The sequence below is a fragment of the Lucilia sericata genome, unplaced genomic scaffold (genome assembly GCF_015586225.1).
Source record: "Lucilia sericata isolate MDLA Ls3-8-SP2 unplaced genomic scaffold, ASM1558622v1 Contig000056F_arrow, whole genome shotgun sequence".
Lineage (NCBI taxonomy): Eukaryota > Metazoa > Arthropoda > Insecta > Diptera > Calliphoridae > Lucilia > Lucilia sericata.
In genome coordinates this window covers 671,679-691,545 of record NW_023994092.1, presented here as the reverse complement: position 1 = coordinate 691,545, position 19,867 = coordinate 671,679, and the positions used below count along the sequence as shown (strand labels likewise).

General features: G+C 29.6%; 1 protein-coding gene across 4 annotated transcripts in view; it reads left to right on the top strand.

Moving 5' to 3' along the window:
- The first annotated feature begins 4,264 nt into the window (after positions 1–4,264).
- Positions 4,265–19,867, top strand: part of LOC119616088 (Down syndrome cell adhesion molecule-like protein 1) — a 351,308-nt gene continuing 335,705 nt past the window's right edge. For 3 of the 4 annotated variants that reach the window (XM_037972250.1, XM_037972252.1, XM_037972253.1), the window contains exons 1-2: positions 4,265–4,602; positions 14,096–15,179. In XM_037972250.1, the coding sequence (XP_037828178.1) occupies positions 15,101–15,179 (79 nt within the window). In that variant the 5' untranslated portion in view covers positions 4,265–4,602; positions 14,096–15,100. Of the gene's footprint in view, positions 4,603–6,411; positions 6,748–14,095; positions 15,180–19,867 lie in introns of all 4 variants that reach the window. The other variant, XM_037972251.1, reaches the window with a different exon arrangement.

Sequence of the window (19,867 nt, the reverse complement as noted above, 5' to 3'; positions counted from 1 at the left end):
ATAGCTTTAAAAAGTAGGGAGCTCGAAGCAGTTAACCTAACAAACGCGAAACCATTCGACGCAACAAAAGCTGAACTAAAAATATGTTTGAGAGAATCCCATAAGGCTTCTTGAAATAATGAAACAGTTGGTAGATCCAGGAAGATCCTATGGGGTGACCCTGATGACAGCAAGACGAAAAATCTCCTCAAAATGAGCCAGTCTGAAGTTAGTATGATGGTACGTATTCTGAGTGGACACACATGATTACGAGCACATCTATGCAAAATTGGACGTGCGGATTCAGACGAATGTAGAGCATGTGAAGAGGACAGTGAGCACTTTCTTTGCCACTGCCAGGCATTCGTCGAAGTTAGATCCAAGTATCTTGGAAGTGATGTTATTCCGGAAATAATAACGTTCAGGAAACTGAGTTTCTGAACTCTGAAAAATAATTTATTCAGTGAACTTTTTTTCATGATAAGGAACGCACAACAGGCCCGATAGTGGCCTAGGTGTATTTCTTCGGATTTGATGTAATATACATCCTCCTATCAACCTACCTAATAGGCCGGAGCTTCGAAGTGTTTATAAGGGAATTAATGCCGTTGAAACCATTTCAGAGGGTGGCGAAATTTGGGGTCCAGTTGTATGGGGATTTTTTGATCAAAAGTAATATGTAAATATAGTAATATCTCCAAATTGCGACCTTGATTACAAATTTTAAGTGGACAGACGGACGAACAGACATGGCTTAATAGACACAGAAAATAGTTCTGAGCCGAATGTTATACTTAAAGGTGGGTTTGGTACCCATTACTTACACGCGTTATAAACATCAGCACAAATCCAATTACCATTCCCATTAAAGTGGTGTAGGGTATAACAAGTACCCGTGGGGAAATCCATTTTTTTTTTATCAACCATAAAAATGATGGGGGTATATTTATTTTGACATTTCCTTTGTAACACATCGAAATGTTGATCATATACCCAATAAAGTATATATTTATATATTGTGGGTCCTTATTAAATTCAAAAACGATCTAACCATGTCTGATGTTGAAAGCACGATAGGGTGCGAACGGAAAGATATTCAATATCAGTTTTTACAGACATAAGTGTTTTAAAATTGGCTTTAACGCTAATTACTGCCTTAAAATTATACAATACAACAAAAAGTAAGAGAGCTATATTCGGCTGTGCCGAATCTTATATACCCACCATCAATTCATGTATCATAAATTTCAAGTGAATTTCGGAAAGTGGACCTTTACTATATATCCTTTTGCTACCACAATTTAATCATTTATTGGATTTATTCTAAACTTTTTTATCGTATAAAATAGTTATACGAACGTCAGGGATAGTAGTATTTATTTTATCATAATATATTTGTTTAATGATTTATAGAGTAATGTATATTGATTTTCTGTAAATTTACTCATGGTCAATTTTGGATCGAGCGTCCTAAGTTTTTATAAGGATTTTTGTTTCAATAAAACTCGTTATGTCGAATATAATTTTGAAGAAGATATTTATGTTGAATTTCGTTGTTATTCTTTTATGTTGAAGCAAGTTATATTTATAAGCGTTAAATCCATTTTATGAACCTTTTTGGCAGAGAGATTTTAGTTCCTATAAAACATGTTTATGCCAATTTCGTTGATATACTGGAATTTTGAAGCAAATTATGAACTTTATAGTCATTTTCTGAGAGAAACCTTATATGGGAGATAGGGTCAATTACGGGCCGATCTACAAAAAATTTGATAGAGAGATTTTAGTTCCCCTAAAACTTGTTTATGTCGAATTTTGAAGCAAGTTATGAGCGCTATAGTCATTTTTGAGGGGACCTTATATCAGGGGTAGTGTCGAATAGGGACCGATCCTTATAAAATTTGTCAAAGAGATTTTAATTCCAATATAATTTGTTCCTGTCGAATTTCGTTACATTACTATCATTTTGAAGCAAGTTATAAACTTTATAGTCATTTTCTTAAGAGGACCTTATATGGGGGATAGGATAAATTATGGACCGATCCTTATAAAATTTGGTAGAAAGATTTTGAATCCTATAAAATGTTTTTCTCTCGAATTTCGTTGCATTTTGATCATTTTGAAGCTAGTTATAAGCGTTATAGTAATTTTCTGAAGGGGATCTTATATGGGGGATAGGGTCAATTATGAGCCGAATTCCCTTAAAACTTGACTATGCTGAATTTCGTTGCTTTACTATAATTTTGAAGCAAGATATTAACGTTATTGTAATTTTCTGAGAGTGACCTTATTTGGGGGGTAGAATCAATTAAGGACCGATCCTCGTAAAATTTAGTAGAAAGATTTTGGTTCATATAAATCAACTATGACTGTATACACTGTTTTTCGGCGAGCCGCTTTATGGACCGATATAGCCCAATTTTAATATCAAACAAACTGCGTTGACAGAGAATATTTATATAAAATTTCAGCTCCATAGATCTTCTCCTTTGGACTCTACCGCGCTTTCAACAGACAGACGATCGACGGACAGATGGGCGGACGGACATGACAATATCGTCTTAGAATTTAATAAGTAATCAGAATATATATACTTATGTGGGTCTGTGACCAATATTTCTGTGTGTTACTAACGGAATGACATAATAAAAATATCTCTACTAAATTTTATGAGAAGGGCCCATAATTGGCCTAACCTCTCATATATGGTCCACTTCAAAAGAATTATTTCAACACTCAGTACTGGCTTAAAACTATAAGTACAACTACGAAATTCAACATGAACGATTTTAATAGGTACTAAAATCTAAAATTAATAAATATAGCGATAATGACGCCTTGAAAAGAAAAATAGCTTTAAAATTGTTACAGAAGCAATTTCAAATGAATTCTGACAGGCAGTTTATGAGAAAAACATCCTACTATTGCTCCTGAATTGTTGACTAAGACATTTTGTCAACAACTGAAAGTGAAAGTATGAATGTGTGGTATTTTTATCCTTTTTTAAACAAAACTCTTCTCAAAACAAATAGTAGTGAATCCTTATCTAGCTACATGTTGCTATAAAATACAAAAAAATATACATCACGTGCAAAATTTTCGGTTAAAAATTTGAGAGTCCTGCAGATATTTAAGAGAGTTTATATAGAATTTAAGAGTTAGAGAAATAAATCTCAAATATTAAATTATTATAATAATACTCGTAAAACAATTAAGCGAATGATGAAAATAAAACATTCTTGGCAATAATATTAAATGTATTTTCGGTGAATAAAAGAACAGAAAAAAAAAACGGAAACAAATTTTGGCCTGAATGAAGCATGAAAAGAAAATAGAAATCAGAAAACTGTAACACATGTGAATGCACTAAAATCCTTGTGATTACTGTGTAAAATGAATGTAAACAGAATTGGATGACCCAGTTCTCATTGGGGAACGACAAATGTATTTTAACATAGAAAAATATAACGGAGTGTATGAATGTTTGTTTGTTTGGTGGTTAGTTGGTCTGTTTATTTGTTTAGTTTTTAGAACAAAGTGACAAGTCTGCATACACATAGTTGCAACAAAAATTTTAAATTTGGGACACATGGAGGACAGTAGACAAATGAAAATAAATCAGGTTTGTTTTTGTAATTTATAGAAATTAAATTTAATGATGGATTAAATTGAAAATAAAAGCTAGGCAAGGAAGAATATCCTAAAAAAATGTAAATATAAAATCAATGTTTTGTAGTTAAGTAAAACTTTTGCTGTATTATTTGCTTTTTTAAGTTGTATTTTCTAAATAAATTCCTAATCTAATCTTTTTACTTTTAATAAATGGAACTAACCTTAGACAATTAATTAAATCCCTTAAAGAAGACACAATAACTCTCTTTTTAAACACAAGAGTTATTTATTAGTTTAAGAGTTCTTAAGGCAGAGTTATTGAAAGCTTTCTACAAGCGTAAAACAACAACACTTACCCAGTCAACAATGTAAATTTAAAGCTCTCTGGTTACAAGGCGCCTGCTCTATTTTCTCTCTCTCTGTAAGGAAAGTTCTCTCTTTTATTCTCATATATATATATAGTATAGATTGTAATAGATTATTTATGATGCTCGGCTGTGGTGTAACGAATGTTAACAAAAAAAAAAAAAAAAAAAAACATGTTGAACGCGCGAACATGTTACGGCGAATTCGCATACTTATGCTGCCTTCTGCCAGCCATTTGTTGTCGTACTCAATATAAATGTGTCTATTTTTATGCTAAAAGTGTTCTTGTTTGGTAGGTCGTCGTGGCGAATGGCACAATTCATAAACAGTTACAAAACTTAGTCGGTGTTTAGTTGTTAATAGGAGTCCTTTAGCTACGGGCACAAATGTCGGCATACTTAATAAAAAAACATTTACTCCAAAATAAACAGTAAAAGTACAACAATCAAGTGTTGGTGAAAAGAAAAAAGAATATAAAAACAAATCAAACATAAATAATTTAAGAAATGTCAAAATTTTATTAAGAAAAAAAATCAAAACAAAAATCTCGTTTAAAACAGAAATAGTGTTAAAACAAAAATTACCCAATAGGCGTATGAGTGATTTCATATTAACATCTAATAAAAATATTAAGCATACGTCTAGGTAAATAAAAAAATAAATTAAATTTAATTACAGATAACCAAACTAAATAATAATAATAAAACAATATATTTATTACAACAGGCATTAAAAGTTTTCTAAACCACAAATGAAATTTTATTATGCAAATGAGTGAAAACCGGTGTTGAGTTTGCAATTTATTTACACAAACAAAAAACCGCATTGTCACTCACTCGCACACATTACAAAACAACTGCGAAAGTAAGGTCAGTTATGACCGACGTTATGATTACCTTACAATCATGTTTGATAAAAGTTATTAAATAACATATGATGTTTGTTAACATCAATTAAATCAGTCATGTAAATTTGCTTCACGAAAACCTTTATTCAGTACTGGTATTTTAAAGAGATTTATATGCATTAAACAGATTTTCGAAAAACGAAGTATTATGTGGGAACAATGGATAATTAAGGTTCTATTATTACAAATTTCGACGATGTTTGCCTATTAAAAGTTTTGTTACTAAAGTTTTTTGAAATATTTGTGAGAGTTTTAATAATTGTTGAAAGCAGGAGGAGCTATAAGTAATTATAGACTATATAGTTTAAAATAAAATTATATTTTATTTGACCTCAGTTTTGTGTTTTTGTTATTCAAACGGAAATTAAACAGTATTCTTTTGTTTGAATAATCTTTCACATTACGACTTGTAGTTTTTGTTACACTTTAGACAGACGGAAGGACATAGTTTAATCGACTCAGATTTTGTTGATACTGTTAGCATGTTACCAATATCAGCTCAAACGGATAATATTCTCTTGACTGGTGAAGATATAATTAAACTAGAAAAATTTTAGTTACTGGTTGTGTAAATAAATATGAATGAATGTTTGCGTATTAACAAAAGCAACTAACATTATGAAAAGTTAAAATACAAAGCAAATGCTGTCAAGTTCATTTGACAAATGATACAAAATGTCAAGCAAACAAACAAACAGCAGCAGGAAAAAAATAGCAACATCTACAGTAACAAGAAGGAAGAATTTAGGAAACGGGTTGACATCACTACCTTTTTTACATACATTAATATTACTATTTATACTATGCTCTTTTGCTATTAGAATCCTTTACCCATGTTCATTGTAATTAAAAATACAACAAAAGCATATTTACACTCTAACATTTATACATGTGGGCGGAAAAATAGTTCTGTAAAGCTGAAAGAATGGATACATTTCGCTTTTAGAATTTCAGTTAGTTCAAAAATTAAATTTAAATGAAAAAGTTCACACCTAATTTTTTATCCACATGTGCCTAAATACATTTACCTACTAATGTACACCTGTGTACTGTAATATTAATAGTAATACTAGAACACACAAACACACACATATGTTTGTGTTAGAACATAAATTTATATTACACTCATACTAAAAGAAACAACAACAGCAACTAAAACAATAAGAACATGTGCAACTAGTGATAATTGTGTTGGTTGGTTGTCTGTAACGACACCTCTGTGCGGCGGAAGGATCTCACTTCTGATGAATATATGCGTGTGTATATTAAGCATCTCAAAGTGTGTTAGTGTGCGTGTGTGTGTGTTTGTGTTTCATTTTTATGCAAAATAAATTTTAATGAATATTTATGAGACAAATGTGTGTTTTAAAAACACGAGCGTACCAATCCTGTCTTTGCCTTTGTGTGCGTGTAAAATTTTCCAAAAATATTCCAAATTTTTTGTTGAAAATTTCATTCAACTTTACAAGGCGCATAAAGTTTATAGAAAATTTTTATATACATTTTTTTTGCCAAGAAAATTGAAAATTATTTATGTAAATGAAAAGTAGTGGAGCAGCGGTAAAATAATAATTCACTGAAAATAAACTAAAACACTAAAGTTTAAGTTAATATACAACAAAATAAATTAAAAAAAAATTATTTAAAAAAAAGTATGAAAATAAAATAAATAATTACTAACGCTATAAAATAATCTGTAACAGACAATTTTAAAAGTAGTCGTTACATCTATACATATAAATGGAAATACAACAAATGATATAGTGTTAAGCTAAATTTTTTTGTATTTATAATATAAAGCAGCGTTTTGTATAAAACTGTACAAACTCAGTATTTGAAACAGTTATTAAAGTTTGATTTATTTGTGCTAGCGTAGGTCATTGGTAAGTTTGAATAAACGTACATATATTTTCATACATATGGATTTTTATTAACAGTTTTAAATTTGTAGTTACAAATATAATTATGCCCGAATTAAAAAAAAAAAAAAAAACATTTTTAAAATTTTTTATGAAAACTACTCAGTTTTTGTTAGAGTTTTTCATACAAAATTTTAATTATTGTTTTACATTCTTCTTTCTGAATACGGGCTTAAATTTGTTGATGACTCGTTTAAATCATTTGAAGGAAAACGTTGTTGACAGAAGCTAGAAAGAAAAATTAGTATTAAAGTCTAAACTAACGCCATTATGTAAACGCTTAATTCTTCAAAAATATAAAACCGATAACATTTCAGTTATTTAAGGGTATATTTACACTTTGCCTCAAATTTCTTTCAAACTCTTAACAAAAATGGTTAAAGTGTTATATTTACTCGGCTAAGTGGAAACGTACACCCACCATCAAATGTCAGAACTGTCGAAGTTGAATGTTTTATGAAGCTTTCCGACATATAAGTATATCGACATTTTTTACAATTTTGATATTAATATAAGACAAGAGTAACATAAGTCGTATTTTTCGGATAAGTGAATGCATAATGGTATAAAAATATTTGCTTTATTTTGTTTTTGATGAGAGACAAGTCGGTAATTATGTGTGGTGGTGGTGGTTGGTAAAATAAAGTGAAAACACAGGATTTAACAATCATATTCGTCCTAAGTGCAAGTATACCAATTGGCTAATAATAATTTCGGAGTCGATTTAGCTATGTCCTTCATCTCTGTGTCACAAATCGGCACAACTCCTCTTTCAGATAATCAGTTTTTTATCAATAACACTATGCGACAAAAATAAAAACCTGGAAAGTGATACTATTTTTAGGAAAGGTGGATCCGAGTAGAACAAGAGTACGTTTTTGAAATTTACCAAACACCTACAAAATCTTGAATTACTGATAAAAAGCCGGGTTTTCGTACCTTTAAGCACTTATAAGTCAGTAACTTAGTTGAATCTGAACCGATTTTAAGTTTCTGAACGGATTTGGAAAGCAGAAGCTGAGGTCTTTATAATGTTTAAGTAACCTGAAGAGATATGTGTAAGTTTCACCAGCCAACATATTTTTTTTTTTTAAAAACTGATTTCTGAAGGATGCTTTATATGGGGGATAGGGTTAAATATGTTCCGATCCTCGAAAAATTTGTTGGAAGGATTTATGTTTATTTAAAAGTTATTTATTCTGAATTTCATCGTCATATTTATATTAAAAGGAGAATTATGAAATTCAAGTCATTTTATGATTGAGGGTTTGTATGGGGACTAACGTCAAATAAGATCGCATTGTCTGAAGAATCAGCAGTATCACTAAAGCTTACAGCAAACTCATTTATACCGATTTTTGTATTGATCGGACCTTATTTGACCCTAGTCCCCATGCAAATCCTCCTTAAGCAAATGTCTTTAATTCCATAATTCTCTTAATTACATCAATATCACGATGAAATTTAGCAGAAATATCTCTTATATAAATCTAAATCTTTCTACGAAATTGTATGAGGAACGGTTCATATTTAGCCTTATGACCCATATAAAGCATCTTTCGCAAAATCAGTTTTGGAAAAATTTAGTATTAAGAAAAAGATCAATAACGTTGTCAATTGCTAACGGATTTTTAAAACAAAGTTGTGTTTTACTCATGAATAAACATGGTTTTCTAATCAGTTAATAAATGTTATGGTTCCTATATAAAATGCTTTCAAAAAACATCTCCAAACTTGGACAACGGTGCAAAACTAAAATAAAAAAACTCAACATATCTCTCCAGGTTCCAAAAATGATATATATGTCATTATAAAGACCTCAGCTTCTGCTTTCAAAATACATGGAGAAACTTAAAATCGGTTCAGATTTAACTAAGTTACTGACTTATAAGTGCTTAAAGTTACGAGAAATCGGTTTACCCGTAACTCAAGATTTTGGAAGTGTTTGGCAAATTCCAAAAACATATTCTTATTCTACTCGGATCCACCTTTCAGAAAAATAGTATCACTTCCCAGGTATTTCAATTTTCGTTTATTTTGTCTCACTGTGTAATTTGCTTAAATATATCGGGGGAAGGTAAAATTTTATCTGTAATAACATTGCTTTCAAAATATTTGGATCTAATTTTGACGAAAGCCTTGACAAAGAGTTTCTGCGTTTCAATGTCATTACATTGATTTGTCAAATAAGAATACACACCATCATACTAACCTCGGACATATTCAGGAGGAGGCTTCTCGTTCTGCTCTCGTTAGGGTCACCCCATAGAATTTTAGTGGCCCTAACCACGGTTTTATTATTCCAATGAACCGTTCGGCCCTCATTGCGTAGAACGGGTTTGCATGCGTCAGGTACTTTTGCCGATTATCACCAAGTACTGTTGAATTTATCACTGGAAGAGTTTTCGGTTTATATGAGTAACAGTATTTAGTAGTAGTATTTTCACTAATTTTGGTAACGGTTTTTGGGATGAATAGATATTTTACCGCTAATGATAATCAACCTTGATTATAAGAAAAAATTTCATAAAAGTAGAATAAATATGTATGTATCTTAATATGTAGGATAGAAGAGGGATCATTCGCCATAGGGGCACATCTGCCAATAACGAATAACTTTAAAAACTTTAACATTAAAATCGATTTATCGCATTGTCAAGTTTTGTCTTTGTTTATCGATTATATATTATACCTGAAAGTTTGAAAGATTAACTTAATATATGATGGGAGGCAGACGGGATTAAATGTTTTTCAAAGGGCTGTCAAAATATTTCACTGTGTGAATTGTTTTTTAGTTTTTGTGATAAAAAAATATATATTGGTCAGAGATTGTTTTAATTATTTTTGTTAAGTTATGTGAAATAAACAATAAATATCTGGTTAATTATACTTTGTTTAAAACATGGATGGGACGGTATCGCCGTTTTTGGTCAGTGCGGAAAAGTTAAAAAAATATGTACATTAGGATGTCTTAGGAAAAATTTAAAGGGATAAAACTAAAGATAATATATCTAAGTATCCGAACCAAGAAAAAATGAAGAATATGTATTGTGGTTTTAACTTGAGGCTACCTCAAAAAAAAAATTGGCGTATAGTCCCCCTTCTACCCTATGTGTATTTAATAATTTTATTATTAACTAATAATGAAGAAAATTTAATGATGGTTACGTTCTACTAAGGACCAATTCTTTTCATTTGAAACTTATTTATGGAATTTCATTTCGCAATTAAAATAATTATTTTGAATTTGGTATAAGTCAAAAAAAAAAAAAAAAAAAAAAAAAATAGTTGAGTAGGTACCATTATATGCAGGATTCTCAAAACCAACTGAGTTTTTGTCAGCAACTCCTGTACCACCATTATTCACTATGAGTTCTAAGAAACTTGACTCAAAAAAGACGACACAAATCAAGAACACAATATTTTTATAATAACTTTTATAACCATCTTGTTTTTAATTCTTACACTATCATCTAATTCCCTATAATTTTATTATATTTATAAGAAAATTTTTAAAAGCTATTATTGGTTTGTTTTTAAATAAATTCTTCCCTCTCAATTTAAGCGGAAGCGGATGACATTGCGTTTTCAAAAGTGATCTTTGTCAATATTGTTGTTATACAATCTGATTGCATGGGTTATTATATTTATATTTATTCTTAAAACACATACAAGTATATTTAAATACTAATCCATTGGGAACATTCATTTATTTATTTATGTATGTATTGAATCGTAAGAAACACATACACACAAATAAGTAAATAAGTATTTTCGATTACGCGTACTATTGAACAATCCAGTTATTTAAACATAAAAATGAAAGCACGTTTATATTCATATGTACATATGTACTTACTTATGTATAGATGTATGTACGTATTATTTTTTATATCCGCTTTTTATTTATGGTTGGTATTTATTCACACAAATATACATATAAAATATTTGAATTTATGTTTACTTTTACCTGTTTTGAACTTTTCATTTTTATTTTACAACATTCAGGTTCCAAAAATAAAAAAAGGAAAAAATAGTATACATATTAATCCTTTGATTTTGCCAATAAAATGCAAAACGTATTTTTATTACGAAAAAAGTTGTATATTTTACGCTACTTTCTTTTGAAACCAATATCAAATGTCATATATTTTACTTTGGAGTTAAGGTAAGCGAATAAAATAGTAATCTTATCAAGTTTATTGCAAAATTTAAGATAAACATATTATTTACTATGAAATTTAAAAGATTTTACCTAGGCCATATAGAAATGTCCACCCGGAATATCGTTTGCGTGTACATACGAATATTGGCAATAATTTAATTAAAACAAGTAAGAATGTAAAGACGGACATGACCAACCATATGATACTCTTACTCCAGTGAGCATGTTAAAAAGGCCTTAAGTTGTTTTTAGCTGATTTGGAAATATTTTAATAATTTGTTTACAAAAGAAGTGATTTTCTAAAATAATTGACAGATTTAAACTATTTTAGATAAGCAAAGTATGTTCCAATTCCATCAAATTATCTTGAAAATTCCCATCTATGGTTTGCGATCAAGATTTATCTGGACACACAGACGGACAAATAGACAGATAGACGGACGGACAGACACAGCTCATACTTTAATGTGGAAAAAACATTTTTTTGTATTACAAATATCCGTACAAATGCATAATACTCTCCCCACTATAATAGTGCAGAGCAAAAATAGCTATAAATAACAATTTAAAGATTTGTAATAAATAATGAACCTTTTATAAAATTACCTCATAAATCTCATATAAATATCGGTATTGAGCATAAAACTCAAGGTGCTAACAGTGCTAAAATCCGTCATGTCGATTCATACATATATGAGCAAAATAAAGATTTTTAAGAATCGATGAAACTGAATTAAAATGCTTCATATTTCGTTAATATTTTAAAATAAAACTTTTCATACATTTCGTCATAGTTTACAAAAAGCTTTCAATACTCTCCCAGAGTTAAGGTTTACATCATATGGGTACCGGTACACTCGGGAGTAGTCGGTAACGTAATAGCTTTAAAGAGAAGGGAGCTCGATGTAGTTAACCTGACAAATGCAAAACCATTCGTCGCAACAAAAGCTGAATTGAAAATATGGGTGAGAGATGAGAACAAGAAGAGAAATCTCCTTAAAATGATCAAGGCTGGAACACTTTCTTTGCCACTGTCAAGCATTCATCGAAGTTAGATCCAAGTATCTTGGAAGTGATGTTATTCCGAAAATAACATTTCTGACTAACATTGATTGGAAAATTCTTAGGAATTATGTCCAGGAAACTGAGTTTCTGAACATAGAGAAATAATGCATTCAGTGAACATTTTTTTTTCGTAAAAAGGAGTGCACAACAGGCCCGATAGTGGCCTAAATCCTCCTATCAACCTAACCTAAGATGCCGTTGACGAATTAAGCCAAAATACCGCTACCACTAAATTCAAATACCGATACCGCTACCTTATCACCGTTTGAAACGATTGCCAACCATTATTTTTTTGTGTCACGTTTTTGCAATTTTTCCGTTCTGGAGGCGTATTTTTAACTTATATACAAGAGAGCATTGTATATTTTTCTCATCTTTCCAGAGAATATGTTCTGTTTTCTTAATAGAGTATAAGTTTAAGAAATAATTTCTGAGATTAGATACCATTTTAATCTTTAAGGCGATGTGTTGTTGTGGAGGCATATGTGAGACTTATATACAGAGAATACATTAAGGGTTTTCATACAAACGTTCAAAAATGTTGCAAACTGTGCAATCTGTGAATTTTCGATTTTGCATTGAATTTGTCATAAATTGAATTGGATTTTACTTCCACAACACTGATTCATTTGATCGCCTATTTGAACTGATCCGTTTAAACTAAATTTTTTCTTCTAAATAATACAGATAGCCATTTGCACACGTGTTACATGAATCCCCTTATTATATTATCTCAATAGGGCCTAAGTTTTTTAAATAATTTTTCAGATTACTTTTCTTTTTAATCTTGACGTGTAATGTTCTATGGTACTGATTAAGTTTAACCATTAAGTTCGTGGATTTCAATTGTTGCCATTGACTCAATATTTCTTGGATATTTTGAATATCTCTACAATTTTTGTAAAATGTTTAACAATATTTTATAAAATATCTTTAAAGTACTTATGTCGACAGCGGATTTCACTTCTATTACCATTTTTCAATAAAAAGTTTAGTGGAAATTGTGAGCTGATTGTTAGGGAAACAAGAACAATATATTTACCCCCTTATTCACAAACAAAATTTTTATTTTATAAACGATTTATAAAACAAAATTTCCATACAAAATCAAATTTATAAACCGTTTATAAAATAAAAATTTTGTTTGTGAATAAGGGGGTTAATGTTTAAACTGTAGGCGAGTGGTCTGTATATACCAGGCATGGGGGTTATGATTACACAAAGTAATTAATTGCAAGGTCAATTACAATTACAATAACCAATTGCAATTGCTTGTAATTGTAATTGAATTTTTTTCAATTACAATTGCTTGTAATGTGTAATTGACAAATAACTAATTACAATTATTTGTAATTGTAATTGTAGTTTTGCCAATTACAATTACTTATATTTGTAATTGAAATGTTCAATTACAATTATTTGTAATTGTAATTTAGGTATTACTAATTACAAATGACATGTAATTATAAAGAACAAAAAATTGAAGAAATTCCAATTAGAAGTAATTGTAATTGGAATTTCTTCAATTACAATTACAAATAATTGTAATTGGCAAAACTTCAATTACAATTACAAGTAATTATAATTGGCAAAACTTCAATTACAATTAAAAATATTTGTAATTAGCAAAACTTTAATTACAATTAGATGTAATTGTAATTGGTAATGCTTCAAATGTAATTGTAATTGAAAATGTAGTCATTACCCCCCAAGCCTAGTAAATACACACATAACTACATATCACTTATTTGCACAATTCAGTTTGTGAAAAGTTATTTCAGAAAGAGTATGATGTATTTTCAGTTGTGATATTCACGAAATATATAAATGAGCGATATACATACAAATACATATAAATTGTTTGCGTTTATTTAATCCATATATCAGGTTTAATTTGCCGTATTTATATTAAAAAAATTATAGTAATTTAATCATCATCAACCATCAGCATTGTATTGAAATGTACAAAAAGTATAATTTAAATGATACAAAATTAATAAATAAAATAAAATGTAAATGAATTATACGCACACACATATTTATATTGTCCTTTTCTTTTTTATCTCTCTACCACTTTTACAGATGTTTTAAAAACTTAAATATGATGGAATATTTAATTTTTCATCATCGTGAATAGAACTGGCAGCCGTAGCAGCAATTATAAAAAATAATATTAACAAAACTTCAATTATTGCAAACAAGTAGAAGAGATTTAATGCAACGCAGGCAAAAAAAAAAAAAATAAAGCGAAAACTTTCAATTGAATTAAATATATAGAAATGATCGCATTACAATGGTTTAATATCATGAGTGGAAAATAAAACAAAAAAAAAATCATTTAATTACGACAAATTAAAATGTATAAAACAAGTGGTGATAAAAAACATGTAAATTCTCCAAACAAATTAAATTGACAAATTTATTATGCACATTATGAGCAAACAGGAAAAAATGCAAAAAAAAGTATAAACTGAAATAAATGATAAAATCAAATAAACTTTACTCCAATACTAATATTCAAATAAACTTGTATGTGTACATTAAAAAATCTTCAAAGAATTAAAAAATATAGAGTAAAATTAAAATATGTGTGCAAATTTGTTTAAAAGTTTAATCCATATGACAATGTTTGTAGATAAGTTTTTGTTAATAATTGAAATACAATATTAATAACCACAAACGGACTCTGGATCCTGACACAACTTACCAGATAAAGCTGCAACAATAAAATCATAGCAGCATCAAATACTTTAAAACATAAATAAGTGAGTGATCATAATATTTATGCCAGTGTATTTAAATTATTATTAAAATAATTATAACAATGATTATGAATGAATAAATGAAGATTAATATTATTTATAAAACAACTGTGGTTCATAGCAAAAACCCGTATTAAACAAAAGTTATTAAGTAAATAAGTATTAAAACATAAATTAATTCAACAAAGTGTACAACTTTTTGTATTTGTCATAATTTAAATAAAAAAATAAGTAAATTCTCTTAATAATATATTCATATGTCAAACATTTAACAAACATTAACGGTATTTATTGGACTCAACATTTGTGAAAAAGTTATCTGTCTATGGGCTCGAGCTTAATATTATTTGTCAACAAATATAAAGGAGCAACCAACATGGCGTCCATAAAGCTGTTTATTATTGGTAAGTTTATTTTAGCAATTAAATCTTTATTTTCAACCGAAAAAACCACAATGTACAAATACTCCCGTCACAATTAGAAAAACATTTTTTGTTTGCTAAAATTTTTGATTCGACTCCAGAGCATTGTGGTATTTGTTTAACATATTAGTGTTGTCTATTTAGCCCTTTTTCATTGCTGTTCATAATATTTCGTATTAAAGAAGTGTCGAATCTTAAATACCCTCTAGCCAAATATCGAATTTCACAAATGTTACTATTTGTAGAGTATATTAAAGCCTAATCAAATAGAGGAAAATTATATCCAGTAACAGCTATAATTATAGCAACTTTGAATTAAATGAGTTTTGATTGAAATAATCCCCCCATAAAATAAAAGAAAACTTCATCTTAATTCTTTTATTTCATGTGGAAAGTTTTACATTGTGAAATTGCACTGCTTTTATTAACGACGCCTGTACGTATATGTGTTAATGATTTATCGATATTACAAATATTAAGTATACGCCTAATTTAAAGAAGCACTTGAAATATTTTTCTTACATGAAAATTCTTTTTTTTTTAAGTTTTTGATCTTGAAGATGAAGTTTTTTTTATTTTATATTTTCACAATTTTTGTTATTTATGACAAGACCTACAACTTTGCATCAGAAAGTAAATCCGAACGTAAATCCGTAAATTCCGAACGGTTTGAGGGCCCGTAAAAATTGCATTATTTTGGGCGCAACTAGGAGACACGTTTTTTTGGTCTTTTCTCACGTACTGGTATCCGTATATGGTTATATTTTTATACCCACCATCAAAAAAGACTCTACCCCCATATATGACCCCCTTCAGAAAATGACTTTAACGCACATGAAATTCGATATACAAAAGTAAGTTTCATACAAGCCAAAATCTCTCTACCGCCCATGCATGTTCATGGTTTAAAAGTTGGAGAAAAATATTTTGTTTTTAAAAATTAATATTTTGTTAATCCGAAAGGGATGTGTCCATAATTGACTTAAGCCCTATTTCAAATATCAACATAATGTTTATGGGGGAGCATTCCATTTACGGCATACGGTTTGACGGTGGGTATATAAGATTCGGCATAGTCGAATATAAAAGTGTTATATTTGTTTGTTTGTACTTGTTTGTGTTGCACTGTCTATCTTTTAGAAATAAACTAAATACCAAAATGTATATAATATTTTTTGTGGTGAGAATAACGATGGTCCATTCAATCGGTTATATTTGGAGAAAATTAGTAATTAAAAACAAGTAAGAAAGTATAGTAGGGCGTGGCCGACCATATGATTAAATGTGATTTATTTTTCATAATAAAGCATTTATCTTCAATATTCCCTTGTTCCGATACATTTAAGCAATTTATGGATGAAAAACTAATTTTCTGAAAGAGGCTTTATATGGGGGCTAGGGGCAAATATGGACCAAGCCCGATAAAATTTTGTGAATATATTTATATTTACATAATATTTTATTGTGCTGAATTTCATTGCGATATTTGTGTTTATAAGCTAATTTGGGACATTCAAGTAATTTTCTGAAGGGGACTTTGTATGGGAGTTAGGGTCAAATGGGGCCCGATCTTTATGAAATTTGGCAGGGTCATCAAGACTTTTATAAAACTTAGTTGTGCATTTTATCGATATATCTGTATATTTAACATAATTATGAGCTCAGAAGCCCTTTTCGGGGGGTTCTGTTCTATGGGGGCTAGGTGAAATAATGGACCGATTTTAACCATATTCAATAGACTTCGTCCTTGGGTCAAATAAAACGTGCGTGCCAAATTTCATCCAATTATCTTGAAAATTGCGACCTGTACCTTGCGCACAAGGTTTACATGGACAGCCAGGCAGCCAGACGGACGGACGGACGGACATAGCTTAATCGGCTCAGAAAAGCCGATTGGTATACTAAGCCGATTGGTATACTTTAAGGTGGGTCTAGGACGAATATTTTTGTATGTTACAAACATCAGCACAAATCCAATATACTTAAGTGGTGTAGGGTATAAAAATTATGTATAACCAAAATAAAAACACCTTTTACATTTCCTTACCTGCTTTTTTTCATCCAATGATGCAACGTTTTTAACCTATTGTATCTCATCTACGGACCGATCATAAATAATCCTATATTGTACTTACTAAAGTTGTTCTGATTAATTTATATTTATATCTTCAAAATTGTAATTTGGCAGATGGACGCAAAATTTTTGAGTTGACCAATATTTCTATACTATGCAAAGATTTGACCAAAAGCATTATGTACTCCCTACTATAGTGTGTTACTTAACTATTACTATGTAGATTTCATTTTTCATTTGTTGTCATATTTTGAAAGCGAAATATACAAATGTCCAAGTACAAAGATATAACTTATCCATATTAATGTAATATCCCAGTAGTTTTGTAACGAATGACGGTGCGCCGCGGTGTTTTTTTTTGAAAATTTATATATAAATAAATGTATTTGTACTTTATTTTAGTGTTACTTATTAAAGCATAAAATATTAAAATATGCTCTAAAAAATATGCAAAATTATGCTCTTATGAAAAATTATGTTCTTGGTTTCCCTACTAAAATCACTTGTTCGGGACAGTTATCCGAAACTACAGGGTATTAGAAGTGTATATTTGTATGAGTGTCCTTTATATGTGTGTCATTTAACCGTTATTATAATAAAGGTCTCATTTACCAACTAATACTACCCAAGTTCATTTTTACCTTAATCGTAGTTAATTTTATAGTGGTGTGAGTGAATATGTGTGTGTTTGTACTGAAGTCCTCACCTGGCATTAAAATGAAATGAAACGTTTATGCGTGACCCCATAAAACTGGGGATCATTTTCGCCACACACATATATAGGTACATTTGCAAACAGTGTAGAAATATTTTATTACAAAAATCTTAGCTCTTTGCTGTTTTGTTGTTTATTTTCTTCATTTTATTATTATTTAACTTGGCCCAGATGTGCCCTTATACTATATAGTGAAATAGTGTGTATGTGTGATCTCTATGGGGGCTCATTTATAACGGTGTTAAACGTATGTTACTTTTCTGTTGTAGCGTTAAATGTGCGAATGTGTAAGTGTGCTTATTTTAATTTAGTTTTTATACAAATGCGTAAAGAGCAATTGAAAATGTTATTTAAACATTTATTTTGCTAAATATTAATGAACTTAATTAAACATTTATCACTGAAACCGAGAAACAAAAGGAAGTGTTAAATAAGAGGCCACGTAGTTAAAGAAAGAAAATAGGTATATTATTAGACCAACTGTTGAAATATAAATTATAAATGGGTTTAAAAGTTTTTTTTTTGTAAACTATTTGAAATGAAATTATTTGTAAATCTTTTAGCAATAAAGCGATTTTTAACAAATAAAAGACTTTTAACAAATAACAAGTGACCTAACTTTTGAAACCGATGGCTTTCGATTGGGATGGAATTTGCAGCAACCTTTTGGATAGTAGTTTAGACACAATTTTCCAACAAGATCGGTTAAGACGATTCTTTTTTTTTATTTTTTTTTTGAAAAATTATTGTTTTTTCCAATTTAGGCCGTTTTAATTTTAAGAAAAGCTTAGATATTTTCCTTTAAGAGGTCTTAGTCATTTAGTGGGATGCGAGTGCGATATGTACCAAAATAAATGTTTTGTAATTTCCGACGGTATGTAACATGCCAAATTAAGGTCTCATACCGTCGATATTGTAATACCCCCAATATGCGACTTATTCGTTTTTGATAACTACGGTATAGTTATCCAAAGTATTTATCTCGGTATTAGTACGGAATAAGAATTCTGGCCTTGTCAGATATGCTTTGTATATATGTAACTATGATACGTGATATATACGAATTTAATTTCATATTGTTTTATTTTAATTTAATCTATGATAAAATTAATTAAAATTTATGGACTTTTAATAAGCCGGACAGACAGCCAGTAACTAAACCCCAAACCGTAATTTATGTATATGTGCATAGTTGGTCTTTTTCTCGAATAGTTGTAACTCAAATACAGATTGTCGCATTTCAGTTTTCATACTATAGTGTCGTTTTCATAGTTGTTGATGTTGCCGATGTTGTTGATTGTTTTATTTATTCATTCATACTGGTTGTTGTTTTTGTTTATTCAATGGCAATGGCCTGAGGTTGTCACTGGACAGTATGTGATGACTTTTTGTTATTTTTATTATTGCCAACTCGTTGTTGCAGTACAAGTATTTGGTGGCTTGTAAAATGTATTTTTATTATTTATTTTATAAATAAAACAAAATCTCCCACACACACACTAACACATCTTCAGACCCCTCTAGTTCGGAGTTGCAGTCCTAAAATAGTGATTGACCCATCATTTCGCCTGTGATTAAACATGAGTAAATTCCTCTTTAATAGATTAGTTAATGAATTATTTTCTAATGCAATATATAGAAAATATGTTAGAAGTTTCTTTGCTGTAGATTAAATTTGTGTCACTAAAGTGACGATTGAGTTTCTGTTCAGATTACTTGGGGATATTAAACTAAAAATTTACTAAATATTTTGCAAAAATATATGTACAAATTCATGTCAACCTAATAGTTTACAATTTTGAAAAAATATACATATATTTTTAAAAGAGATACCTAAACTCCATGGCATACTGCTGGGGTCAGGGCAGGCCGTGACCAAGC